The 26,938-nt window shown below is 42.6% G+C and overlaps 2 protein-coding genes and 11 non-coding genes across 13 annotated transcripts; 5 read left to right on the top strand and 8 right to left on the bottom strand.

Annotated features, from left to right (window-relative positions):
• Positions 1-11,386: 11,386 nt before the first annotated feature.
• On the top strand, positions 11,387-12,671 carry LOC124324212. Its single transcript, XM_046784370.1, has 3 exons — positions 11,387-11,663; positions 11,721-11,997; positions 12,058-12,671. Exons 1-3 carry the CDS (start codon positions 11,391-11,393, stop codon positions 12,669-12,671), a joined length of 1,164 nt encoding a protein of 387 aa, XP_046640326.1. The 5' UTR covers positions 11,387-11,390.
• A 190-nt stretch (positions 12,672-12,861) lies between these two features.
• On the bottom strand, positions 12,862-13,589 carry LOC124321210. The gene is made up of 2 exons (XM_046784116.1): positions 13,155-13,589; positions 12,862-13,091 (listed from the first exon to the last, which is right to left on the bottom strand). The coding sequence occupies exons 1-2, from the start codon at positions 13,506-13,508 to the stop codon at positions 13,056-13,058; spliced, it is 390 nt and encodes a 129-aa protein (XP_046640072.1). The 5' UTR covers positions 13,509-13,589; the 3' UTR covers positions 12,862-13,055.
• A 7,937-nt stretch (positions 13,590-21,526) lies between these two features.
• On the bottom strand, positions 21,527-21,598 carry Trnag-ucc. Its single transcript has one exon. It is a non-coding gene; the product is annotated as a tRNA-Gly (tRNA).
• A 185-nt stretch (positions 21,599-21,783) lies between these two features.
• Positions 21,784-21,902, bottom strand: Trnal-caa. Its single transcript has 2 exons — positions 21,865-21,902; positions 21,784-21,828 (listed from the first exon to the last, which is right to left on the bottom strand). It is a non-coding gene; the product is annotated as a tRNA-Leu (tRNA).
• Positions 21,903-22,679: 777 nt separating this feature from the next.
• On the bottom strand, positions 22,680-22,751 carry Trnag-ucc. Its single transcript has one exon. It is a non-coding gene; the product is annotated as a tRNA-Gly (tRNA).
• A 652-nt stretch (positions 22,752-23,403) lies between these two features.
• Positions 23,404-23,475, top strand: Trnae-cuc. The gene has a single exon. It is a non-coding gene; the product is annotated as a tRNA-Glu (tRNA).
• A 359-nt stretch (positions 23,476-23,834) lies between these two features.
• Trnag-ucc lies at positions 23,835-23,906 on the bottom strand. Its single transcript has one exon. It is a non-coding gene; the product is annotated as a tRNA-Gly (tRNA).
• A 654-nt stretch (positions 23,907-24,560) lies between these two features.
• On the top strand, positions 24,561-24,632 carry Trnae-cuc. Its single transcript has one exon. It is a non-coding gene; the product is annotated as a tRNA-Glu (tRNA).
• Positions 24,633-24,990: 358 nt separating this feature from the next.
• Positions 24,991-25,062, bottom strand: Trnag-ucc. The gene has a single exon. It is a non-coding gene; the product is annotated as a tRNA-Gly (tRNA).
• Positions 25,063-25,247: 185 nt separating this feature from the next.
• Trnal-caa lies at positions 25,248-25,366 on the bottom strand. The gene is made up of 2 exons: positions 25,329-25,366; positions 25,248-25,292 (listed from the first exon to the last, which is right to left on the bottom strand). It is a non-coding gene; the product is annotated as a tRNA-Leu (tRNA).
• Positions 25,367-25,704: 338 nt separating this feature from the next.
• On the top strand, positions 25,705-25,776 carry Trnae-cuc. The gene has a single exon. It is a non-coding gene; the product is annotated as a tRNA-Glu (tRNA).
• Positions 25,777-26,134: 358 nt separating this feature from the next.
• Positions 26,135-26,206, bottom strand: Trnag-ucc. Its single transcript has one exon. It is a non-coding gene; the product is annotated as a tRNA-Gly (tRNA).
• Positions 26,207-26,712: 506 nt separating this feature from the next.
• On the top strand, positions 26,713-26,784 carry Trnae-cuc. The gene has a single exon. It is a non-coding gene; the product is annotated as a tRNA-Glu (tRNA).
• Positions 26,785-26,938: the final 154 nt, after the last annotated feature.

Raw genomic sequence — 26,938 nt, 5'->3', positions numbered from 1 at the left:
AGCAGCGTTGAATGCACTTTTAATATCGAGAAATACACATGCTGTGACACATTTAGCGTCTCTGCCTTCGTCACAAAAAGAAATCAAGGAGTGCGCAGCCGTTTCAGTTGATCTGCCTTGAGTGAACCCATGTTGGTTCGGACTCAACCACTGGGAGATCGACGCATGTCAAAGAAGTATATTTAAAATGAGCTTTTCAAGGATCTTAGCAAATGTGTTGACAAGGCTAATTGGTCGAAAGCTATTCAGAGTGTCGTAAGCGGGTTTGTTATGTTTACCGATTATGGTCACCTTAACAACCTTCCAACAGCTAGGAAAGTGAGAAAGAGAGTAACATGCATTCATGATGAATAAAAGCTGAACAATTATTTGATTAGAGATTGTACATATGATAGCAGTGGAAAGGCCATCGGCTCCAGGAGCAGATTTGAGATTCAGAGAGGCGATAGCATTAGAAAGCTCCTCATGCGAGATTGGAGGAGAGTTGGATGGTACACAGAATGTCGTGGATGATTGTGAGAAGGAGGCCGCAAAAACTTCGGCCTGTGCGTGTGCCTGCGTAGATGGAGTGGGGGAGGGGAAAAATGTTCTGCACACTGCTTTAGTATGTCTGTAGGGTTGGAGGAGACCGAGCCGTCAAATGAAATAGAAGATGGAAGGCTGACGTTTGATGATTTGCCTGATTTGGTCTTTAGGGCAGAGAAAAGGTCACTACTGCTAGGCTGGGAGTCACATAGCTTGTTCCAAGACGAGAGTTTAGCGTTGCGAATTTCCCTCTGATAGGTAGCTTTGTGAGCTTTGAACGCCTGCCTGTTAGATTCTGTTCGTTGGACCGACCATAATGTAAAAGCCTGTCGGGATTTGTGACGAAGTACCCAAAGTTCCTTTGTCCACCAAGGCGTGCTACGAGAGGAGACAGGGATGTAGGTAAGGTCTTTAGAGCTTTTGGCAGCAGAGGAAATGAGAGCAGAGAGTTTTACGATCATTTCATCGATAGTAGAGGTAGTCGGATTAGTTTGCAATAAAAGATTCTTCACAGCATCTGCGACTTTTAAGCAAAATTTATCAAGGCAAATACGAGAGATGTGGGTAGTAGCATTTGAAGCTCGAGATTGAGCTTGAGCAGTGCCGCAAGCAGATGAGGGGGAGCGATTGATTTCAAAGTATATGTATGGGTGATCAGAGAAGGACGGAATGGTAGGATAGAACCAGCGTGTGCAGGTAATAGCGCTCCCGGCTAGTGAGATGTCAAGGAATAAGGTGCCAGCAGGAATAAAGTCAAGATCATCCAGTTGTCGATTGAGAACACGAAGGAAATGATTAGCGATGAGTAATTCAAGTTCTGATCCTCTATTATTAGTGAGCTTGCTGTTCCAAACCTTGCTTAAAGCATTAGAGTCGACTAAGACGATGGACAGTTTAATGAAAAGGCACTGAGATCAGTGCTGAACTGATCGGCAATGTTTTTAATGGAGGGACGAAGATAAGTGGAAAGGAAACGAAAGGTGCCATGAGCAGAATGTAAGTCCACTGCAGCGATATGGTTAGAGCGACTTCGATCGATTGCCCGACAAGACTTGGCAAGAGAAAGCTTAACTAAAATCGCAGCACCGTAGGCATGCTCTTGCGAGAGACAGTGGAATTCAACATAGCCTGGTGAAATATTGATAATAGAGGGAGTCTGGTGGCTTTTGGCGAATGGTTCTTGAATCAGAACAATGTCTAACACGTTTTCGACAATGATTTGGGCGAGAGAAGACGAGGCAACCCTTGAGTGGCGGAGATTCACCTGTAAGCACCGAAACAGACTGTTTGTTGAACTAGGAGACACACGCATTAGCTTTTCTCCATTTTGGCCCTGCACCTCGCCACCGCTTTCATTTGGGTGGGACAAAACCGATCTCCAGATTGGTGGGCACCACCACAATTAATACATTTTCTGTTCAGAGAATTACAATCGCGAGTAAGGTGTGCGCCTGCGCATTTACCACAGCTTGGGTTAGAGGCGCGGCAGGAGGCCTGAACGTGACCATAACCTTGGCATTTAAAACAGCGACGAACCTCACGGTCTAAAAGAATTTCAACAATGCGAGCAGTAGTATTTAAAAAAATCAAGTTCAGCTTCAGCCAGAGCGAGATCTCTGGCTACCTTGCAGTTGAACATAGTTTTTACGTGCCCTTTTTGGGAGTCGGATTTTGCGAACAGTTGGGACACAGACTCAATTTTTCCTTTCAGGCCACGATTCCTTAAGATCAACTCTTCCTTAAGGCTGGGTAGGTAGCTAAGATTGACAAAAAGGGCAACAGCCGGGAAAAATTTAGATGGACGTGAATCAGAGTTAAAAACATTGATACTGTCTGGCCCGGCTTTGGATTCCAAGATGGTTTTGGCTCGATCGAGGTCAGCTGGATCAGCTAATCGGACGATGATGTTGTTGTCTTTTTGTCTGACAGAGGCAGAAACAGGGCCACCACCACTGGAACCAAGCAGCTCCTCCATGCTGGCGAGAGACATGCGATCAGCAGGCTTTGCAGATGTGGCGTAGCTGGCAACGAGAACGGGTGCTTGTTGGCCTTTTACGGCTTGAGAGTAAGTCGATGTGGACGGCAGTGGAGTATCACTGGAAGATGGCGGATTAGAAGATGAGGATTGCTGATTCATGTATCGTAGGGTCATCGAGTCCGCGTAGGCTAGTTTGACGTGAATCAACTCAGCTTCCAGCTTGGCAATGTGGTCGTGTTGGGCCTTTGCAAGGTCGAGAGCAGCACGGAGTTTAGAGCTGACGGCTTCTTTGGAGAGTGAGTCAAGATGGAGAACTCAGGATCTTCAGTGAAGCTGGAGAGATCCTCGTAACGAGTTTTCTTGGAGTCAGACATAGACTCGTCGATGCTGGAGTTAGCTGACAGCTGGCGTTTTGACTTGGTGACAGATTTTGGGGTGGATAATGTCTCAGTTTCTATAGACGGCTGGGAAGATGCTTGAATAATGCTGTTGATGAGGGAGGCATTCTTGCTGTGGGCCTTCTGGCAGTCTTGAAAGCATGGCTTGCTACAATATTTAGAATCTTTTTTCCCGTTGTATGGCTTTTGACAGAAGATACAGTTGCGTTTTGGCTGGGTTGACGATTCTGCCCCAGAGATATCGCCACCGTCGCCCTTACTCATGTTGGTGGCTGGGCCAATGTCACTTGTGACAAAATATTACAGCGTACGAGAAAAAAATAAAATGACTGACACCGTGAGCAGGAGATTGCCGGCAGTAGAACAACTCAAAAATATGGCCAGGAGATTAAGAACTCACGAAATTACCCGAAGGGTTACTGGTCAAAGTTTCGTTTGCAGTATGGTTTACATGGGCACCCTCAGTTCTCGTAACACTACATAGATGGATGCACTAGTTTTTGGCAATTATTGATTGTAATCAACAATTTTATTGCATTTCAATGGCAGTAATCGGTAGCTTACAATTTTTTACATCTATTCTGAAAATTTGGCTGCAATCGATTCAGGCATTTGATCAAACGGAGTTCTGGTTACTTTTTGACAGAATTTCAATAGCTGTTATAGCAGACGATAATACAGAGACATGTGACAGGGATATAAACGTAACGTGACAATCGACTACTATTGTATGATAGAATAGAAGTCACTGTATGTTATCACCGAACGCTATCAATCTCCAGTAACAGAAGTGCTGATAGGTAGTTACTTAAATTTAATTTTAACAAGATCCGGTGTGACGTGGGGTGGCGGGGCGAAGCCTCCGCCGCACCAAAGTCACGCCTTACCCTTACGCCGCGCCATATCATATTAGGTTTTTTTGGAATTTAATTTTTATTTAATGTTTGGATAGAAACATGCGGAAATATTCTTTTAATCTCTTTCTCGATTTTTGCTTATTACAATCTTCCGGAAACTAAGGACATAAATTTTTTTTAAATGTTATTAATCCATCTTAATAATAGCCCTACCTTTATAACAGAATATTTTTATTATTCTATAACTATTCTATAGCTCTGTCTTTGTAAAACTATACCAATACTACTATACCAACTAGAATACCCTTAACATTCCCTTCGGGTACCTTGCGGCGTACGTACGCTGCCTACAGTGGTGAAAGAAAATATGGGAGAGATAAAAACACTCGTTCAGTTGGAGTAAGGGGTATGATTTTGTTGAAATACCATTTGGTACATACACAGAATGTGTATCACAGTATAACCATATTAGGTACACTGTGGATGAAACTGCAAAACAATATCTCAATTTCCATTACTTCCAAATATTTCTTCTATATTGTATGAACAGTAGGTCAAGTGGTCAGAGAGTTGAACTATAGAACCGAAGGTTAGTAGCTCAAATCTGGGGTGAGACTTTTTTTTAATCTCTAATAGAAATTATATCCAGAGATGGATGCAATTTAAGGATACTGTGTATACGCTAACCGGTATATCCAAGGGACATACAAATGATACGTGCGGGGAAGGGGAAATAAGGATAAACATGAAGCATTCCATGGATATGCTGTTTGTATCTCCCGTATCCTTGTGAGTACGCTTCAGTCATATCCATGGTATACATCGCTGTGTTAGAAGGGTATGTACCTAAACGAAGCAACATTTATAAATCCCCATTATTTTTTTTAAATCGGCAGTTTTTTGCCAAATAAAATATTTTTCACAAATTAAAAAGTGTACCAAAGTGCCCACTATGTAGCCGAAATAATTTTCCTCTTAGACAATTTTTTTATTTATTTTATACATATTAGCTGATGCGCATTATCTTATTAACCTATCTTATTTATTTCTTAACAACTTATCGGTTATTAGATATAATAAAGGGATTTATCGTCATACAGTTATAGTTATAGATTGAATAAATAACGAAAAATATATATGGATACTAAGATGTGAATGCCAGTCAGCAGTTATTTGTCTGCTTTTACCGGCTTTTACGTATTCGAAAATTAGACTAAGTTATAAAACGTATTAACCATATACACAAAAGAAAGCCGCACGTTTGCAATATACAAATATGCCCCTGCCAGTTAGTAACCAGCTAGCCCTAGCTAGCAGTTAACCCGTTATATTTAAGACACTAAAGCGCTAGTCAGTTCTCAGCGCGTTACGAGTTAATCCCTCCAGCTGTCCCCTCAGCCAGTGCAAAACTAACTATCTACGGATATACGGCACAGTTTTTTTTAGTATGGGAATTGCTAGTAAGAGCTAGCAAGGACCCCTCTTTAGCTGTCTAAATTTTCGTACGGGTTATTAAGTATTAATTTTTAAGTAAAAGGCATTTTGTTTTCAAAGACAATATCCTGCCCGCCCCGAGGAAAGAGAACCCCGCGCCACCCCTTTGTCTCCTCTTAGTCTCTTCCTTAGTCTCTTCTTTCCATTCTTCCCTTGGGGCAGGAAATGGCGACATTTTTTTGTAAACACGGTAGGGAAGTTAACAAAAAATTAATAAACAATTTCGGAAGCTGGCTTTGTCATCGAGCCACTGCATACCAGAACGCCCACTGCATTGCAGCAGATCAGACGACGTCATTCACGAAGAATAATGCTGATACCCGTTGTGATTTTCGTCGAAACGCACGCACCATCAAGGAACGTCGAGAGCCGGATTTAAGCAAAAATATCCCAGCAAACCATTTTGCTTCAAGTGCGAAAAGGATCATCGGCTCGTCGAGTGCAACGAGTTTAAGGAGCTCTCCATCGGGGAGAGAGTATCTTTCTGCGTCCGTCATCATCTTTGCTTTTTCTGTTTTAGCACCAAGCACGTCCTGGGTGATTGCCCTATCAAGAAGCCGTGCAAACATGAAGACTGCCGATATACTCATCACGAATTGCTACACGACTCCGACCAGCTTCCAGTCCGGTAGGTTAAACCTTCATCAGCTCAATCTGGGCGACAAAGTGTCAACCTCGGGATGACACGGTTGGAGATTCGATCAGGTGATGGGAGATCTTCATCGATGGTGAACATCCTCGTAGACGAGGGAAGCGACTCGACGCTCGTGACGAGCTCTTCCGCGAGAAAATTGAATTTGCAAGGAAAGATGCAGATATTTGAAGTGGATGGAGTTGGAGGCGAAATCACTCGCCGCAAGTCAAAGAGGGTCAAATTTATTTTGATCACGGACGATTACCTCAATTCAGCCCCATCAGTCGACGCAGGCGTCCGAGACTGTCTGCTTAATGCCGATCTGAAGTTGCAGCGATGGATTTCTAATTCTCATGAGTTTATCCGAAATCTAACAGGAGGAGACGGTCCGTCTCCTATGCCTCAGGTCCACTCTTTATCACCAGACACGGAAGAGAAGGTTTTGGGAATTATGTGAAGAACCAACACGGATACCCTCGGCTTCAAGGTAGTCAACCGGCCAACATTTGATTTCACCCGGGTGGAGCTCATCAGTCGAGTAGCCAGCGTCTTTGACCTCCTGGGAACCGCTTCACCATTGATTGTGAAGGCAAAAATACGACTCAGAGAGCTCAGCACAAAAGGAGTAAATTGGACCGACACAATCGAGGGAGATGATCATCATTGGTGGCAAGCGTGGTTCAGAGCCCTGCAGTTGCTGACAAAAATAGAAGTTCCGAGGTGCCTCTTCCCAGATGGTCCCTTTATTGTTTCATCTGAGATGCTTCGAAGAAGCATACGCGGCCGTCATCTACATTCAAACGTCTATTCCCACAAGGAACCGGAAGTGGTGGTGCGTCAAGTCAAGGCAGTCAACAAGATCGCTCCGAAAAAGAGCATTTTCCGTACCGAAGCTTGAGATCAACGCTGCTTTATTAGGAGCCAGAGTCGCTAGAACAATAAGAGACTCTCTACCAGTCAAGATTTCCCGTCGCATATTCTGGACAGGTAGCAGCACCTTTCGTAACTGGATACGAGCCACAGCTGCATATTATCAAGTTTTCGAATGTAACAGGATTGGAGAGATTCAGTCTCTCACGGACGCGGATGAATGGCGATTCGTCCCAGGAATATTGAATCCGGCGGATGCAGCCATCCGTTCAACATTGGAAGGAGATATTTTTCCTCCCGCTTGGTTAGTCAGCCCGGAGTTTGTCTTACAAGCAGAGTGGAAATGGCCCACGGATCTACCGTGGATGGTGATCAACGATGAGATACGAGCCGCTCGTCCATTCACCGCTACCCAAATCGTGACGACGGATTGGTCCAGTGTTCATCTTACGCAAGAGAATATTCCAGCTCTGCGTCGTCTGAAAGACGATTTTTTAGATCTCATCAAGAAATGTCAAGCTGAATCCTTCAGTGAGGAGCTGTGCAGATTTCAGAAGAAGAAGTCTCTTTACTCTACTTCTTCCATCCTAGCCCTGGCGCCAATTCGCAGTGAAGATGGACTCCTTCGTCTAGGCGGCCGAGCTGAAAAAGCCAAATTACCTGAAGACCAGCTACATGTGCCTCTCCTGTCAGGTCAGCATCCTCTGGCGGAGAAAATCGTGAAGGCGTTCCATGAGAATCTCAAACATGTCGGAACCGATTTCCTCCTAAGTTACATCCGCCAAAATTTCTGGATAACATGAAGTCATGAGTTGGTCAAGAAAGTACGCCGGGACTGCGTCGTCTGCAGACGTAATCGAGCTCAGCCCTGCGAACAGATGATGGCCGATCTTACCAAATTGCGTCTAGATTTCGGCACTCTACCTTTTACTAGGACGGCTGTTGAGTTGTTTGGACCATTGGAGATTGGCTTATACCGAAATCGGACGGCAAAACGATGGGGGGTTTTATACACATGCCTCTTCACCCGAGCCATCTTTTTGGACCTTGTACAGTCTCTGTCATCGATGGATTTCCTCCTCTCAATGAGAACATTCATCGCTATGTTCCGCAGCCCCAAGTTCTTCATTCTGACAACGGAACAAATTTCGTCGGCGCAGAAAGAGAGTTGCGCGAGGCCGCCGAGGTCTTAAACGCATCAGAAGAAATTCCTTAGTTCATGCACTCTTCCAGCATTCAATGAACCTTTCAGCCTCCGCGGACGCCACATTTTGACGGTGCGCACGAGTCTTTGGTGAAATCTACCAAACGGGTGCTTTACAACGCCTTGGATCAAGAGAAAGGGAATTTTCGTCATCCGACGGAAGAACTCCTACGGACTTTGCTGTTTGAAGTCGCTGGGTTGCTGAACACCCGTCCTCTCACATACGTCAGCTCAGACCCGGCGGATTTTCGCCCTCTGACACCTAACGACTTTTTGAATCGAGCACCGACGGCTCATCCACCAGCTGGAGTGTTTGACGATGCTCCACCTCGAGATCAATACAAATATCTCCAACGTACTCTGAATCTCTTTTGGGATTTATGGAAGACTGTCTATTTACAATCCCTGGCGTCTCGGAAGAAATGGAAATTCCGCGACCGAATTTGGCAGTCGGAGATACCGTGTTGGAGATAAACAAGGGATTTGGACGTGGTGTATGGAGTATTGGGCACGTCGTTCGAGTATTTCCTGGACCAGATGGATGTGTTCAAGCGGTGGACGTCCAGCTTCCAGGGGAGGATATTTCCGTGAAGTCCGCATGATGGCGCTGTTTCGTTTTCTATTGTTTCCCTACTCTTACTCTCTCTTATTACCTCTTTATCGTTTCCCATTTTCCCCACCTTCTACCAGTGCTTCCACTTCTAGGGATATTTCCTTTTTAGGGATATTTTCGTTATTTTAAAGCAAAAAAGAGTGGAAATTTTCAAACTATGGTTTCAGGGATTTTTAGGAGGGGGTGGGGAAATTATGTTAAGGGAAATTTCCTTATTTTTGTACTACTTTTTAACAGGAAGCCACCAAGCGATTAAATTAAGAACTCATCGTGATAAAATTTTGTTTTCATAAAAAAAAAACGCGGTAGCCAGAGCCACTGTGTAGAAAATAAGTACTACTACTCTATAGACTATAGTAGTCAGAAATACTCTTGAGGAAATAGGAGTGTATGAGTCTGTTGGCCTACTCTGCCCTCTGTAGTCTAGGCTGAAGGCAAAAAAACATTTCATACCTTTGACCTCGTGATAGCTGTGTATTTTACCATTCCGATTTCTCTTCTTTTTATCACAAAAAAAAGAAATGAAATAATTTCTTGAATCTGTAACCTTTCTGTTTAATTTTTTTATTTTAACACTTATCTTTAAATTGAAAATTACAAAGAATTTCATGCGTTATAGAAAATTTTCAGCGTGAAAATTTGTGTTGTAGAAATTTAGGGGGATTTACAGGGATTTAAAGAATTTTTGGGTAAAAAGAAAAAAATGTGTTTAGGGGATATTTTTGGGGATTCTTCATTTTGTTTTTAAGATTATATTTCCCTTATCTGGCAACTTCTAGGGCGCCTGTTTTTTAGAAGTGGAAGCACTGCCGCCCACGCTTAGCGCTCATCTTAGCTTTCATCATTTAGTCTGCTCACTTGTCAATCATTTTTATGTGCCCTGTCACTTCTCGTGAAACTTGATCTCACATTTACGTGAGTTTATCCTGCTTATTATTTCTGGTGAGTTGACTTATATCTTGTTGTGGGCTTGGCCAAATTGTCTGATTATAGTCTGTGGAGAGTGAGTCAACACTCACCAGATACTGTATGGTCATATCTCACCTACGTTCTCGTTCTTTCTCGCATTGGGTAAATTATATTTCCTTTTATACGTGATTTGATATCCCGTGTAACATTCCCTCTCCATATTTAGGTTCTCCCAAATTATCTCCACTTGTGGATCATTGTCAGGAAACCCCTTTCACTTTCACACACAAATTTTAATTCACCGGGTTTTGGTTTTAACAACGGCCTTTCGGACGACGCCTTGAATGTCGAGGAGGGTTTTTATCACTACACCAACTGGCCATTATCCGCGCCGATTGTTTTCATCGATTATGATGACTTCGTCTCCGACTTCAAGGCGCTTTGTCGGACGGAACCATTTTTTGCGCTGGATTAAATTTGGAACGTACTCGCGCATCCATCTGGCCTGTTATGTCCCTGTCTCCTCCGTTCGACGGTGGTGGCGCTGCGGGGCCTGGAAGCAGTACGGCAGTCTCGCTTGCACCTTCGTGTAGTTCCTCCCACTCTTCAGGCGGAACATTTGATCTGTGATAGCGGTGAACTCGTGTAGCACTCGTTGTCGGTCTGCCCAATCGGGGCCACAACAGCGGCCATTTAATCGCGTTGTGCCACTATATTGCCCATTTTCGGTGTGCGCCCGGGCGCAGTATCTCCTGACTATTTTATAGATCCGTGCGACGACTTTGTGCTTCAGTTTGAACCACAGAGTCATCGACAAGTGTAACCCTTCGGTCATAGTGTTTAAGTGTGCATGACTGACGCCGACCCCATTTCTTCTTGCCTACGTTCTCGGCTTAACATGGCGCAACCGACAGCAGCGGACGCATTGGCAGCCGCAATTGCGTCGGCTACGACCGCTACACCGTTGGCAACCGTATTGACGCCGTGGAAACCCAATTGATCAATATCACGGCCCAACTTCAAGCCCTGCTCACGGCCGCAGCAGCACTTGCTCCTTCAATGCAACAAGTGGTCGAGGTAGCACTAAATATCCCACCAACTACGCCACTTACAACCGACGAAATTTTAGATCTCATCGCGGACTACAGTCCCCTCGATAAGTATGGGATCACCCCGCGCCGTTCCATAAGGCGGCGTGTATTTTTCATATGGGTTTTTCGGGTGGCAAAAATCGAAAAAATGACATAAATTCACCAAACTTGGGATTTATGTCATTTTACGTCTTTTCTATCTTTTCAGATTGTTTCCCCTATTTTTTTAGGCCTAGAAAAGTGGCGCCCAAAGTATCGGATCACTCCGACGCCGCCCGTGTTGTCTTATGGCGCAAATGGGCTTTTCATATTGCTTTTTATATATTTAATTTTTAAGAAGGAATTTTTATATTCAAACCCTTTTAACATTTCTCTTATATAAATTAACTGTAAGATTTCCATTATGATCGGAACCATTTCCGAATTTTCCCAGATTTATTAATTTCCCCGGTAGCTAAAATAAGAGACTATAGAAGAGTTCATTTAGGGTTTGCAACCTCTGTCGCCTGGCGTAGGCCGGAAAATTAGTGTCTTTTTTAAACGCCGCTAGCGCTCCGCTACCTTTTTTTGATTTATGAAAACCCATCAAGGTCATTTTTCTCATTTTTAATTTGACAACTGCGTAAACAATTTGGTTACTGTTTAGCCTTAATTTTTCACTTAGTTTGTCAGGGGTTCGTTAAGTGACCACTTTTTTTTCATTATTTTTATAGTTTTATGATGTTGCCAGATTACATAAAATAAAAATGTAACTCTGTGTTGCAGACGGTAACTAATACATGAATAACGTTTGTTTTTAAACGTGAATTCAAGTCAAATGGATTTTATTCAAGAAGTTGCAGTTCTATTTAATCAATTTATGTTATTTGTCCAAGTTGCTGACGAGGATGATAATAATATTATTGAAACTGTGATTTTAAGAAGAAGACAAGACATTCTTAGGCAGTTATTACAGCGCCAGCGTTTGATCTTACATCGAATTCACGCAAACAGAACTATTTATTACACCGCATATGTAGGGACGTGGTTTGCAACGTACCCAGAAATTCAATTCAAACGAGATTTTCGCTTTACAAAAAGAACGTTCCAGGTATGAAATATATGTCAACACAATTTTCTGTGTATATTATATTTCTTTGTTTTGTAGCTTCTAGTGGAGATTGTCAGTCCGCAAATATTAACTGACTATGTGTATACTGGCCTGCCTGTAACGGATAAGCTAATGATTTTGATCTGGTGTTTAGCAAACCGTGAAGCCTACCGTGTTTTGTCAAGGCGGTTTGGGATGAATCAAGGGACGGTACACTATGTGGTTATGAAAACCATGAAGGTTATTTATAATATGGCTGACCGCTTCATAGTATGGCCGAGAGAAGAAAGATATTTAGAGCTCTCAGAAAATTTTCAAATTGTAGACAGTCTAGGTAGTTTTTTTAACGATAGAAATCATTTTTGTTTGTCACTGAATAGCATTTTTTGTTTAGGGGATATTGATGCCACAGAATTTGAAATACGACAACCACTAAACCAGCTGCCATCTTATACTAGCAGAAAATGTAAAACAACTATTAAGCTTCAAATAGTATCTACTCATGATTTGGAAATAATTGACGCTGCGGTTGGATTTCCTGGAAGTATAGGCGATGCAAGAGTTTTGCGTCTCAGTCCCCTCTCTAGAGCATTAGGTGCTAAACTTGTACGATCCAACTATCATATTCTCGGAGATACAGCTTATCCACTTCGGCAACATCTGCTCGTTCCTTTTCGCAATAACCACGAACTAGAAGATCATGAAATGGCCTTCAATCGAGCTTTTAAGAGGGACCGACAGGTTGTGGAAAGAGCATTTGGCTTATTAAAAATGAAGTGGCGAAGAGTAAAGTTCCTGGATTACTTCCGAATGCGGTATGCACACCGTACGTTATTGGTTTGTTGTTGTTTCCATAATTTCGGTTTGCGCCATGACAACTGGCTTGACGATGCCCCAGACGTTGAATTGGATGACGAAGAGGATCCTGATTACGAGTTTGACGAAGAGAGAGAGACCGAAGAGGGTGTACAAAAAAGACAGTTTATTGCTGAACAATTCATCGTTTAATTTCCTTTAGATTGTTGAAAATATGACGCAACACCTCGAACAACAAATACAAGTTCAAATAATTATTGAAAGAGCTTTCGTATTTGCCTATTCATTTCATTTTGTTTGGTTTCAACACACGAATTTTTATGGTTTAATACATGGACATAAACAACATTGTGCTTGACACACAGAAACATAAACCGTTAGATCCCATGGTAACAAAAAAAAAATTTATTTACTGCTGCACAATGAGATCAGGTACAAGTTGAGGATATAACCGAAATAAAACAATGGTCAATTCTTTGGAAATGTGGATTACAAAAGAAAACGGGGTGGTAGTGCACTCTGACAAGTTTTGAGGTTCATTCGTTCACAATTCATCTTCTTCAATGTGTTCTGCCATTAGTCGACCTCTTCTGACTGATGTATTACGCTCATCTAAAGAAAAATATTAAAGATAAAAAGAGTTAAATATAATTAGAGACCAATTTTCTCTCTTACTTCTGAAGAAACAACGCCTTGCATATTTTGGAATTTGTTTAACATCCCATTAGCTAGTTTCTCGAAGGCCTTCGACGCTGATACGATAGCCTCAGTTTTCGTTAAACTAGCAGCATTACTGGCTCTTATTTCCTTTAAGAATTCCTGGTCCATCGATGAACGCTCCATTTCAATTTCAATTAAACGGGATATTGATTCTGGATGTGTAATCCTAGCGTTCCTGGCTCTGGACTTCTTGGGTGGCGGAGGAGTAGACGGATTGGAGTCATCATCCCGCATTTTGGAGGAGTCAGCGCCTACGCCATGCACGTGTTTGAGCGTTGAGGCATCCGACAATCCTAGAAGTTCATTCATCTTAGAGAAAAAGGGCCACTGAACCCTTCGGCCCTTTTCACCGTCGACATTCTGATCATTTAGCTCGTTGAATCTCTTTTTCATTGCTGCAAATTTAACACTGCATCTTTCAGCTGTAGTCTTCACTCCTCTCTTTTCCATTTCTTTATTGACCTAAACGGCATTGAAAAATTGTGTTAAATTTAGTTTAACCAAATTCATATTTCAATTGACAGAAAACTAATAACAATGACTATAAGAAAAGGAAGGCAGGAAAGAGGGAGTAGGGAGGAAGGAAAGACTGAAGTAAGGAAGAAATATGAAAGTTTAGGAAGAGAGAGCAATATTTTTGAAGTATGTCACCTTTTCCCACAAAGTGGCTGTTCTTTCCATCTTCTTGGAGAAACGAGGCTCATAAATTGCATAACATTCCAGTAAGGTACTGACTTCATCAAAAGTCCATCGCTGAACCCCAGCACCAGCAGTACCAGCAACAGCTGCTGCACCTGAATTTGATTGACCTGCTTAGTGTGCAATACAAAGATTGCGATGAAAAATGTAAATGATAGCATATGGGAATAAAGCAAAAACAAAGAAGATAAATGAATATAATTGTACCATTGATCTCTTCGTTGACAGGGGCCTCAGTCCTTATAGCAATCGGCACTAAATTGTTTCTTGGTATTGCACTCCTTTTCTTGTCGATATGATTGTTGGCTTGGGCAGCTTTTGGCATTGGTGAGAGAGCACGATTACTTCCAGAAGTTGATGGGACTAATTTCAGCTTAGTGGCTTCTCCTTCCCTAACTGAAATACACATCGAAATTAGCACCAATACTAAAAACAAAACTAATAAAAATAAAATACTTATTTCAAAACTGAGAAATTTGGGATCATTTTCTGCAATCTTAGCTTGCACCTTTTTAACAAATTCCAACCTTAACGTGGCATCTGCAACAAATTCATGCATAACGTGTACTTTACAATTTTTGAAATAAAACGATGTTACAAAAGACTCAATTTACCTTGTTTGATGCGAGTTTCGAATTCCTTGCTGTTAATTGGAACACGAAAAAGTCGGCCACAATATTCTACATAAAAAAGGAAATAATTTAAATTTTGTGCTTGGGTGTAAAGATTCGCCATTTTTTGTCAACCGTAAAGATACGACAAAACGTCAAGTGGTTGCCAAATATATAGTCAATTTTTAAATGCAACATTGCCACAATAGCTATAAGATTTTCAATTCGCTTTAATATCTTTTCATAAAAATTCGACGAAGCTAAAAAGCTTGTCATTTTCCAGAGGAAAAACAGGATTTTTATTGGTGATAGGGCAAAGTCACGTGAGGTTCGGCAACATTGATTGGCTTACAAAAAAAGTGGTCACTTAACGAACCCCAGTGGCCGGACGTCAGTTTTTCAGAGAGAATATTCGTAGCTATTAATTTGAGAAGCTTATTTGGAATCTGCAGTCAACAGTTCGATACGTAATGGCTAGTTATATCCTTAACATGTTTGACAAAGAGAGAAGAATCAATTTTTGCCGTTCTATGGCGATTCGCCGTACTCAGTTCAACTCAGTGTCGAATAGCGGAGTTCGCAGTGAGACGCTCGCGACGAGTCAAAAAGAATATCCGGACGACCCATCGGACGAGCTCATAGAGTGCGTGAGAGAGGAACTAGTGGGAGAATTTGCTAGGGTATTCGACCAATCCGCGGGATTGCGATGCATGGACGGACCGGAAATGATTATTAGTTTGAAAGATGACGCCGTGCCGTACTAGGTCAATGGTGCGCGGCCCATCGCATTCGCCTACCACTCAAAAGTGAAGCAGCAGCTGAACGAATTGCAGGAAAAAGGCATCATTGAACCGGTCACGGAACCATCCGAGTGGGCGGCACCCTAAGTAGTGGCCAGGAAGCCGGATAATTCCATCCGCATATGCGTGGACCACACGAAGCTCAACCAGCATGTCCATCGACCCACCTATCCGACGAGAACGCCTCGCGATGCTGTCGCGGAAATAGCCGGCTGTGCCCAGTTCTTCAGTACCTTCGACGCCGCCAATGGATATTTCCAGATTCCGCTCCACCCCGATAGCCAGCATCTGACGAATTTTATGACTTCATGGGGCCGCTACAAGTTGCTTCGGGCCTCTATGGGCCTTTGCAGCTCAAGTGAAGAGTACAATCGCCGTGCGGACGCTGCTTTCGCTCAGCTGTCCCTGGTAGTTCAGGTGGTCGACGACATCCTTCGCTTCGACTCCTCCTTCTCGGCTCATGCACCTCATGTGGTGGGGGTACGCGCCGTCTTGACCGCCGCACAAAATGCTTGCATCACCTTGAACGAAAATAAATTCCATTTCGCGAAACGTTCCGTGGAATTGGTCGGATTCCAGATCCAGAGCGGCGGCTTTGCTGTAGCCCCGGACAAACTCAAAGCCATTCCGTATTTCCCCCAGCCAGCCAACATTACAGAGCTCCGCTCATTCATGAGGCTCGTGGAACAATTGGCGGGATTCTCCACGGACTTGGCGGCCGCCAAGGGCCCATTACGGCCGTTGCTAAGTTCCCAAAACTCGTATGTATGGACGCCGGACCATGAAAGTGCCTTTGCCGCGGTTAAAGCGGCGTTAACGGTGCCTCCAATATTGGCTCATTTCAACCTGGAACTCGAAACAACGCTCCAGGTGGACGCTTCCCGAAAAAACGGGATGGGTTACGCCCTCCTGCAGCGCCACAACGATGTATGGAAGTTCGTCGACGCCAACTCGCGGTGGTGCACCGACACAGAGACCGGATACGCGATAGTGGAGCTGGAACTTGCCGCAGTGGAGTTGCCAGTGACGACGTTCAGGCATTCGCGCGGACCATGAGGCTAAGGCGAGTAGCAACCGATACAAGCTCGGACGACGACGATCAATCGGATCCGTCGCTCGAAAATCCGTCCGGACGTACGGACATGGTGCTCGACAGCCTACGCAAGGTCGCAGCAGATGATGAAACGTATCTGGAACTCATAGCCGCCGTCGATTCCGGATTCTCCGCTCGTCGTGAAATAACTGCTCCATCCGTGCGACAATACTGGACGATCCGGCAGGAATTATCAGTGGACGACGGCTTGGTGCTTTTCGGAAAGCGCATCGTCATCCCCCAACGCTCCCGCCGCGACATCCTCGCGAAACTTCACGCCGCCCACCAGGGGATCGTCAGAATTAAACGACGAGCCCGTCAAACGATCTACTGGCCCGGCCTGAACAACGACATAGTATCGATGGTCGAACGCTGCCAGGCCTGCCAAGACCGGCTACCGCCTCAAATACGAGAGCCCCTCCTCCGTGACGTCCTACCACAGCGCATCTTTGAAGAAGTAACGGTGGACCTGTTTGAGTCTGGCCGCCTGTATACACTAATTTTCCTGCCTACGCCAGCTGATAGAGGTTGTAAACCGTAAATGAAGTCTTCTGCAGTCTCTGATTTCAGAAACTCAGGAAATGAATAAATCTGGTAAAATCCAAAAATGATTCGGATCATCATGAAAAACTCACAGTAAGTTTATGAAAGGGTAGTGTATACACGGTTTGAAAATAAAAATTTCTTCTTGAAAATTAAATATATAAAAATCAATGTGAAAAACAAGTTTGGGCCATCAGATAACACGGTTGGCGTCGGAGTGATCCGATACTTTTGGAGCCACTTTTAGAGGCCTATCCCATGAACGAAAAAATCTGAAAAAAATTCAGACGAAACAAAAGAGGTAAAATGACATAAATTCCAAGTTTTTTGAATTTATGTCATTGTTTCACTTTTTTCCACCCGAAAAACCAACTAGAAAAATACACGCCGCCTTATGGAAAGGCGCGGGGTGATCCCATACTTATGGAGGGGACTGTATAGTGGACCGAAGAAATCTAGTCCTACATTTGTAAATGCTGGTAAAAATGCTTGAAGACGTTCTTTTGGCAGGCTTGCCATAATTGGCAGTTTTGGACGGGAGCGAGACAGGCGACATTCGCGGCATTTGTACAGCATCTTTCGGATTTCACGTCGACCACGGGGTACCCAGTATTTCCATCGTAGTTCAATTAAAATCCATTGTACACCTGAATGGTGCACCTTCTGATGGGCGTCGGCTATAATGAGGGTGGTTAGGTGGTGATTAAGTCCTAGAATTACGGGATTGCGACCCTTCGGGGAGATTTCAGTGTGTTTGAAGCGGCCTTCGGCTCGGAGAAGCCCATTCTTGTCGATAAACGGATTGAATTTTCGTAAAGGGGAGGTTTTTTACATACTTTCCGGAGGATATGGAGGCATATTTTTGAGGGTATGTTCGCTAAATGCTGCGGAAAGACATAAAGTAAACGCTTGGTCTAACTCATGGGCATGGAGTGGCGTTTTGTCTTCGGCGGGACGATGTAGCTGGGCTACGCTGCGTTTCAAGTCGTTGAGGATTTCGTGGTGGCGAATTTTTTTCGGTAATAGGTGCTGATTGCTGGGACGGGATTGGTTCTACATTTACGTGGCCGACTGTTGTTTTTGGGCACCATTCGGTGTCGTTAGTTCCGATTGGTAGTAGCTCGGCCTTTCCTGTTTCGTGAGACAAAGGTTCCTTCAGAAATGCTGGCCCAGTTAACCTTATTTGAGATAAAGATTCTAGCTTGGGGGGGGGGGGCATTCCTCTCGTGCAGTCGTCGGCGGGATTTTTTGATCCGGATATGAATCTCCATTGTTCTGGTTCTGAAAGCCGGAGAATTTCACTGACGCGATGTGAGACCGAGCTGGAATAGTTGCAGGGGGAAGAATTGATCCAGCGAAGGACTATTTCCGAGTCCGTCCTGAAATAGTATTCTGTAATGGGCAATCTCAATTCGCTTTTAATCGTTTTTGCTAGTCGAACAGCGGTGACTGCGCCTTGCAGCTCGAAGCGGGGGATTGAGAGTAACTTTAAAGGGGCCAATCGACCTATAGAAAGAACAAAACTCAGATGAATCTTTCCCTTGGCGATGGTTCGAAGGTACGCTACTGCTCCAAATGCGTCGGACGAGGCGTCTGAGAATAGGTGCAATTCGAACTGGCTATCTTTAAGGGGGAGATCTGCCGTTCTGAAACATCGTGGGATGGAGATTTGTTCTAACAATGGCAACTCTTCGGACCAAGAGTTCCATTTGAGCAGGATTCCCTCTGGCAACGTTTCGTCCCAACCTAGTGCTTCTAAACGAGAGCCTGATTTTCGGGCCGGTACGCGTTCTTGGGTTGTTCGCCATGTCGCTTGAAACAGAATTTTGGCTTGAGTGATAACGGATAGAAGGATGCCTAATGGGTCGAAAGTACGGGACATTTCTGACAGAATTTGACGCTTTGATGTGACCATTTCCATTGACCGGTTTCGGATCCGGTGTCAATCGACGTCGCAAACCCATACGAGGCGGAGCAAGTATTCAATCGGTAATTTGTCGAAATCTAATTTGAGAGTCTTGTTCGCCCGTTCTGAAGCTGGAATGGAGGCTAAAAGGCGTCGGGATGAGGAAGCAAACGCCGTTAGACGAAAGCTTCTGGACGCGAGAGACTTGCGGCCTGTTTTGAGAAAAGGTTGGATTCCTCTTCGGTTTCGAACGAGTCAATTAAGTTGTCTGCGTAGAAATTGTCGACGAGAACGTTAGCTACGGCTGGGAATTGCGTATTGCTGTTTACTCCGTGCTGCAGGACCCAAAAAGCGAAAGTGGACGAGGAGACGGCTCCAAAAACTTGCGTAGTAATCTATAGTGTTCGAAGTGGTTCGTCACTGCCTGGAGTGCGCCACACGAAGCGCAATGCGGATTGATCTTTGGGAGTGACTCTGACTCGGTGATACATGCCCTCTATATCTGCAGATACGGTGAATAAATGCTGCCGCGATCGGAGCAGCACGCCGGTGAAGTTTGATAGCAAGACAGGGCCACGTAGAAGAAAGTCGTTAAGGCAGACGTTGTTGAGTTTAGCTTAAAAGTAAAAAACCACACGGATTTTGTTTGGTTTATTCGGATTAGTGACGAAATGGTTGCCTTACCTTTTGGCTGAGGCTTTCCGGGAAAAACGCGTTCGGCCCCATGAATGAGAGAGTGGTGCTTGCCGGGGCAGGCATTACACGCCACGTCGGTGTTCCTGCAGGATCGCCCATAGTGTCCGGGAAGCAAGCATTTGAAACAGTGGTTATTTTCTCCGCAAAGGGCTGCTCGCTGAGAAGGCAACATTTTGCAAAATATGACGCATGCTTCGAGACGATGGCCAGGGTTATCGCTGCAAGCTGGACATGCAGGCCATTGGTTGTTTGTTCGATTGGGTCTCTCGGATGGACCTTTGACGGAATTATTTAGAATTGTTGGTGGGAAAGATACTGCAGCGCGCATTGGCTGATTTTGCTTCGGTGTTACGTAATTGTTGAGTTTGGCGCCACGCAAATCTTTCACTTCTACAATGGCGTCAATCCAGCGGTAAAAGGAGGCTCTCATCTATGAGAGCTTCCGGGGTAAGATTCACAAGGGATGGGAAAAGAGCACTGGACAAGTTTTGCAACTTTTGGCCATTTTTGTCAAAAACATCTGGCAAACAGTTTCTGCGTTTCCAGAAATATTGCAATAGGCTTGACTTACATACATACTAGCCAAAATCTTTCTAGTACATTGGTTATACTAAGTACATCGGCATGTTTCCATCGAGACTCCTTCAGAAAATGGTTTCTTTGCAAGAAATATCGCCAAGGAATAAGAAATTACATCTATGTCAATTATTTATGTGTGAAAGAAAAAGAAATGAACAACTATATTTTACCTAAAAAGTAACATTTGTGTAGATTGACTTCAATTCCGTAGGTTGACAGGTCTTCTAGGAAATTGTAATAATAGCTAAACTGCGATGGTCGAGAATCGAACTCGGGTCAATTGCTTGGAAAGCAACTATGCTAACCACTTTACCACCATCGCTTGACGTGAGTTAGCGTCATGATTTCCGTATTGTCACATCTTTTTAAATTACAGAAAATCGACCAGTATTACCACTTGGTGACCTCGTATCGTGATACATTCTCTATCACTATATCAAAGCAACCTCTCTAATTATGTTTCAATGCGATGATCATGTGTATTCAGAAAATTATATGTTTGTCAGGAGTAAGATTTGAAACCCACGCCTACATTGAAGACCAGAATACTGCAACTTCTTATATTGAAGTAAGGATTTTGTCCTTGAGTCTGGCGCCTTAGACCGCTCGGCCATCCTGACCACATCAGGAATACCTAAATTCCTTTGCCGTAGAGATGTGGCATTAAAACTCTTCTAACTCATTCAAGAGTTCTTTGCCCTAGGCGATTTATACCAGGTCAACAATTGTATTACGTTGTATTGCGTTTGAATATGTATTTTTTTTGAATATGTATTTTCTTGAGTCTGGTGCCTTAGAGCGCTCGGCCATCCTGACCTCATCAGATCTAGCTAAATTCCTTTGCATTACAGATGTGGGATTTAAACTCTTCTAACTTATCCAAGAGTTCCTTGCCCTAGGCTGTTTATACCAGGACAACAATTGTATTATGTTGTATTGATTTGGAATATGTATTTTTCAAGCGATTTAATCTCATATTGTCTAGTGATTAGGATACCTGGATCTCACTTAGGAGGCCCGGGTTCAATTCCCGGTATGGGAAAAGAGGAACTGGAAAATTTTGCAAGTTTTGGCCATTTTTGTCAAATACATCTGGCAAACAGTTTCTGCGTTTCCAGAACTATTGCAATCGGCTTAACTTACATACATACGAGCCAAAATCTTTCTAGTACATTGGATATACTAAGTACATCGGCATGTTTCCATCGAGACTCCATCATAAAATGGTTTCTTTGCAAGAAATATCGCCAAGGAATAAGAAATTACATCTATGTCAATTATTCATGTGTGAACGAAAAAGAAATGAACAACTATATTTTACCTAAAGAGTAACATTTGTGTAAATTGACTTCAATTCCGTAGGTTGACTAGTCTGGTAAGAAAAAGCAAGATTGCTAAACTGCGATGGCCGAGAATCGAACTCGGGTCAATTGCTTGGAAGGCAACTATGCTAACCACTATACCACCATCGCTTGACGTGAGTTAGCGTCATGATTTCCGTATTGTCACATCTTTTTAAATTACAGAACATCGACCAGTATTACCACTTGGTGACCTTGTATCGTGGTACATTAAGCATTCTCTATCACTATATCAAAGCAACCTCTCTAATTCTGTTACAATGCGATGATCATGTGTATTCAGATATTTATATGTTTGTCAGGAGTAGGATTTGAACCCACGCCTTCATTGAAGACCAGAATACTGCAACTTCTTTTATAGAAGCAAGGATTATGTCCTTGAGTCTGGCGCCTTAGACCGCTCGGCCATCCTGACCACATCAGGTGTACCTAAATTCCTTTGCCCAACAGATGTGGCATTAAAACTCTTCTAACTCATCCAAGAGTTCCTTGCCCTAGGCGATTTATACCAGGTCAACAATTGTATTGCGTTTGAATATGCATTTTTTTTTAATATGTTTTTTCTTGAGTCTGGTGCCTTAGAGCGCTCGGCCATCCTGACCTCATCATATCTAGCTAAATTCCTTTGCATTACAGATGTGAGATTTCAACTCTACTAACTTTTTCAAGAGTTCCTTGCCCTAGGCTGTTTATACCAGGACAACAATTGTATTATGTTGTATTGATTTGGAATATGTATTTTTCAAGCGATTTAATCCCATATTGTCTAGTGGTTAGGATACCTGGCTCTCACCCATCCTGAAGGACGCCCGGGTTCAATTCCCGGTATGGGAAAAGAGGAACTGGAAAATTTTGCAAGTTTTGGCCATTTTTGTCAAATACATCTGGCAAACAGTTTCTGCGTTTCCAGAACTATTGCAATCGGCTTAACTTACATACATACGAGCCAAAATCTTTCAAGTACATTGGATATACTAAGTACATCGGCATGTTTCCATCGAGACTCCATCATAAAATGGTTTCTTTGCAAGAAATATCGCCAAGGAATAAGAAATTACATCTATGTCAATTATTCATGTGTGAACGAAAAAGAAATGAACAACTATATTTTACCTAAAGAGTAACATTTGTGTAAATTGACTTCAATTCCGTAGGTTGGCTAGTCTGCTAAGAAATAGCAAGATTGTTAAACTGCGATGGCCGAGAATCGAACTCGGGTCAATTGCTTGGAAGGCAACTATGCTAACCACTATACCACCATCGCTTGACGTGAATTAGCGTCATGATTTCCGTATTGTCACATCTTTTTAAATTACAGAACATCGACCAGTATTACCACCTGGTGACCTTGTATCGTGGTACATTAACCATTCTCTATCACTATATCAAAGCAACCTCTCTAATTATGTTGCAATGCGATGATCACGTGTATTCAGATATTTATATGTTTGTCAGGAGTGGGATTTGAACCCACGCCTTCATTGAAGACCAAGATACTGCAACTTCATTTATTGAAGCAAGGATTATGTCCTTGAGTATGGCGCCTTAGACCGCCGGCCATCCTGACCACATCAGGTGTACCTAAATTCCTTTGCCCAACAGATGTGACATTAAAACTCTTCTAACTCATTCAAGAGTTCCTTGCCATAGGCGATTAATACCAGGTCAACAATTGTATTACGTTGTATTGCGTTTGAATATGTATTTTTTTTAATATGTATTTTCTTGAGTCTGGTGCCTTAGAGCGCTCGGCCATCCTGACCTCATCAGATCTAGCTAAATTCTTTTGCATTACAGATGTGGGATTTAAACTCTTCTAACTTATCCAAGAGTTCCTTGCCCTAGGCTGTTTATACCAGGACAACAATTGTATTATGTTGTATTGATTTGGAATATGTATTTTTCAAGCGATTTAATCCCATATTGTCTAGTGGTTAGGATACCTGGCTCTCACCCAGGAGGCCCGGGTTCAATTCCCGGTATGGGAAAAGAGGAACTGGAAAAATTTGCAAGTTTTGGCCATTTTTGTCAAATACATCTGGCAAACAGTTTCTGCGTTTCCAGAACTATTGCAATCGGCTTAACTTACATACATACGAGCCAAAATCTTTCTAGTACATTGGATATACTAAGTACATCGGCATGTTTCCATCGAGACTCCATCATAAAATGGTTTCTTTGCAAGAAATATCGCCAAGGAATAAGAAATTACATCTATGTCAATTATTCATGTGTGAACGAAAAAGAAATGAACAACTATATTTTACCTAAAGAGTAACATTTGTGTATATTGACTTCAATTCCGTAGGTTGACTAGTCTGCTAAGAAATAGCAAGATTGATAAAACTGCGATGGCCGAGAATTGAACTCGGGTCAATTGCTTGGAAGGCAACTATGCTAACCACCATACCACCATCGCTTGACATAAGTTAGCGTCATGATTTCCGTATTGTCACATCTTTTTAAATTACAGAACATCGACCAGTATTACCACTTGGTGACCTTGTATCTTGGTACATTAAGCATTCTCTATCACTATATCAAAGCAACCTCTCTAATTATGTTGCAATGCGATGATCATGTGTATTCAGATATTTATATGTTTGTCAGGAGTGGGATTTGAACCCACGCCTTCATTGAAGACCCGAATACTGCAACTTCTTTTATTGAAGCAAGAATTATGTCCTTGAGTCTGGCGCCTTAGACCGCTCGGCCATCATGACCACATCAGGTGTACCTAAATTCCTTTGCCCAACAGATGTGACATTAAAACTCTTCTAACTCATTCAAGAGTTCCTTGCCATAGGCGATTTATACCAGGTCAACAATTGTATTACGTTGTATTGCGTTTGAATATGTATTTTTTTTGAATATGTATTTTCTTGAGTCTGGTGCCTTAGAGCGCTCGGCCATCCTGACCTCATCAGATCTAGCTAAATTCCTTTGCATTACAGATGTGGGATTTAAACTCTTCTAACTTATCCAAGAGTTCCTTGCCCTAGGCTGTTTATACCAGGACAATAATTGTATTATGTTGTATTGATTTGGAATATGTATTTTTCAAGAGATTTAATCCCATATTGTCTAGTGGTTAGGATACCTGGCTCTCACCCAGGAGGCCCGGGTTCAATTCCCGGTATGGGAAAAGAGGAACTGGAAAATTTTGCAAGTTTTGGCCATTTTTGTCAAATACATCTGGCAAACAGTTTCTTCGTTTCCAAAACTATTGCAATCGGCTTAACTTACATACATACGAGCCAAAATCTTTCTAGTACATTGGACATACTAAGTACATCGGCATGTTTCCATCGAGACTCCATCATAAAATGGTTTCTTTGCAAGAAATATCGCCAAGGAATAAGAAATTACATCTATGTCAATTATTCATGTGTGAACGAAAAAGAAATGAACAACTATATTTAACCTAAAGAGTAACATTTGTGTAAATTGACTTCAATTCCGTAGGTTTACTAGTCTGCTAAGAAATAGCAAGATTGCTAAACTGCGATGGCCGAGAATCGAACTCGGGTCAATTGCTTGGAAGGCAACTATGCTAACCACTATACCACCATCGCTTGACGTGAGTTAGCGTCATGATTTCCGTATTGTCACATCTTTTTAAATTACAGAGCATCGACCAGTATTACCACTTGGTGACCTTGTATCGTGGTACATTAAGCATTCTCTATCACTATATCAGAGCAACCTCTCTAATTATGTTGCAATGCGATGATCATGTGTTTTCAGATATTTATATGTTTGTCAGGAGTGGGATTTGAACCCACGCCTTCATTGAAGACCAGAATACTGCAACTTCTTTTATTGAAGCAGGGATTATGTCCTTGAGTCTGGCGCCTTAGACCGCTCGGCCATCCTGACCACATCAGGTATACCTAAATTCCTTTGCCCAACAGATGTGGCATTAAAACTCTTCTAACTCATCCAAGAGTTCCTTGCCCTAGGCGATTTATACCAGGTCAACAATTGTATTGCGTTTGAATATGCATTTTTTTAATATGTTTTTTCTTGAGTCTGGTGCCTTACAGCGCTCGGCCATCCTGACCTCATCATATCTAGCTAAATTCCTTTGCATTACAGATGTGGGATTTAAACTCTACTAACTTTTTCAAGAGTTCCTTGCCCTAGGCTGTTTATACCAGGATAACAATTGTATTATGTTGTATTGATTTGGAATATGTATTTTTTGAGCGATTTAATCCCATATTGTCTAGTGGTTAGGATACCTGGCTCTCATCCAGGAGGCCCGGTTTCAATTCCCGGTATGGGAAAAGAGGAACTGGAACATTTTGCAAGTTTTGGCCATTTTTGTCAAATACATCTGGCAAACAGTTTCTGCGTTTCCAGAACTATTGCAATCGGCTTAACTTACATACATACGAGCCAAAATTTTTCTAGTACATTGGATATACTAAGTACATCGGCATGTTTCCATCGAGACTGCATCATAAAATGGTTTCTTTGCAAGAAATATCGCCAAGGAATAAGAAATTACATCTATGTCAATTATTCATGTGTGAACGAAAAAGAAATGAACAACTATATTTTACCTAAAGAGTAACATTTGTGTAAATTGACTTCAATTCCGTAGGTTTACTAGTCTGCTAAGAAATAGTAAGATTGCTAAACTGCGATGGCCGAGAATCGAACTCGGGTCAATTGCTTGGAAGGCAACTATGCTAACCACTATACCACCATCGCTTGACGTGAGTTAGCGTCATGATTTCCGTATTGTCACATCTTTTTAAAATATAGAACATCGACCAGTATTACCCCTTGGTGACCTTGTATCGTGATACATTAAGCATTCTCTATCACTATATCAAAGCAACCTCTCTAATTATGTTGCAATGCGATGATCATGTGTATTCAGATATTTATATGTTTGTCAGAAGTGGGATTTGAACCCACGCCTTCATTGAAGACCAGAATACTGCAACTTCTTTTATTGAAGCAAGAATTATGTCCTTGAGTCTGGCGCCTTAGACCGCTCGGCCATTTTGAATATGTATTTTCTTGAGTCTGGTGCCTTAGAGCGCTCGGCCATCCTGACCTCATCAGATCTAGCTAAATTTCTTTGCATTACAGATGTGGGATTTAAACTCTTCTAACTTATCCAAGAGTTCCTTGCCCTAGGCTGTTTATACCAGGACAACAATTGTATTATGTTGTATTGATTTGGAATATGTATTTTTCAAGCGATTTAATCCCATATTGTCCAGTGGTTAGGATACCTAGCTCTCACCCAGGAGGCCCGGGTTCAATTCCCGGTATGGGAAAAGAGGAACTGGAAAATTTTGCAAGTTTTGGCCATTTTTGTCAAATACATCTGGCAAACAGTTTCTGCGTTTCCAGAACTATTGCAATCGGCTTAACTTACATACATACGAGCCAAAATCTTTCTAGTACATTTGACATACTAAGTACATCGGC

The sequence above is a fragment of the Daphnia pulicaria genome, chromosome 1, assembly GCF_021234035.1.
Source record: "Daphnia pulicaria isolate SC F1-1A chromosome 1, SC_F0-13Bv2, whole genome shotgun sequence".
Lineage (NCBI taxonomy): Eukaryota > Metazoa > Arthropoda > Branchiopoda > Diplostraca > Daphniidae > Daphnia > Daphnia pulicaria.
Note: the sequence above shows the minus strand (reverse complement) of the source record. Positions and strands in the feature narration are given on the sequence as shown.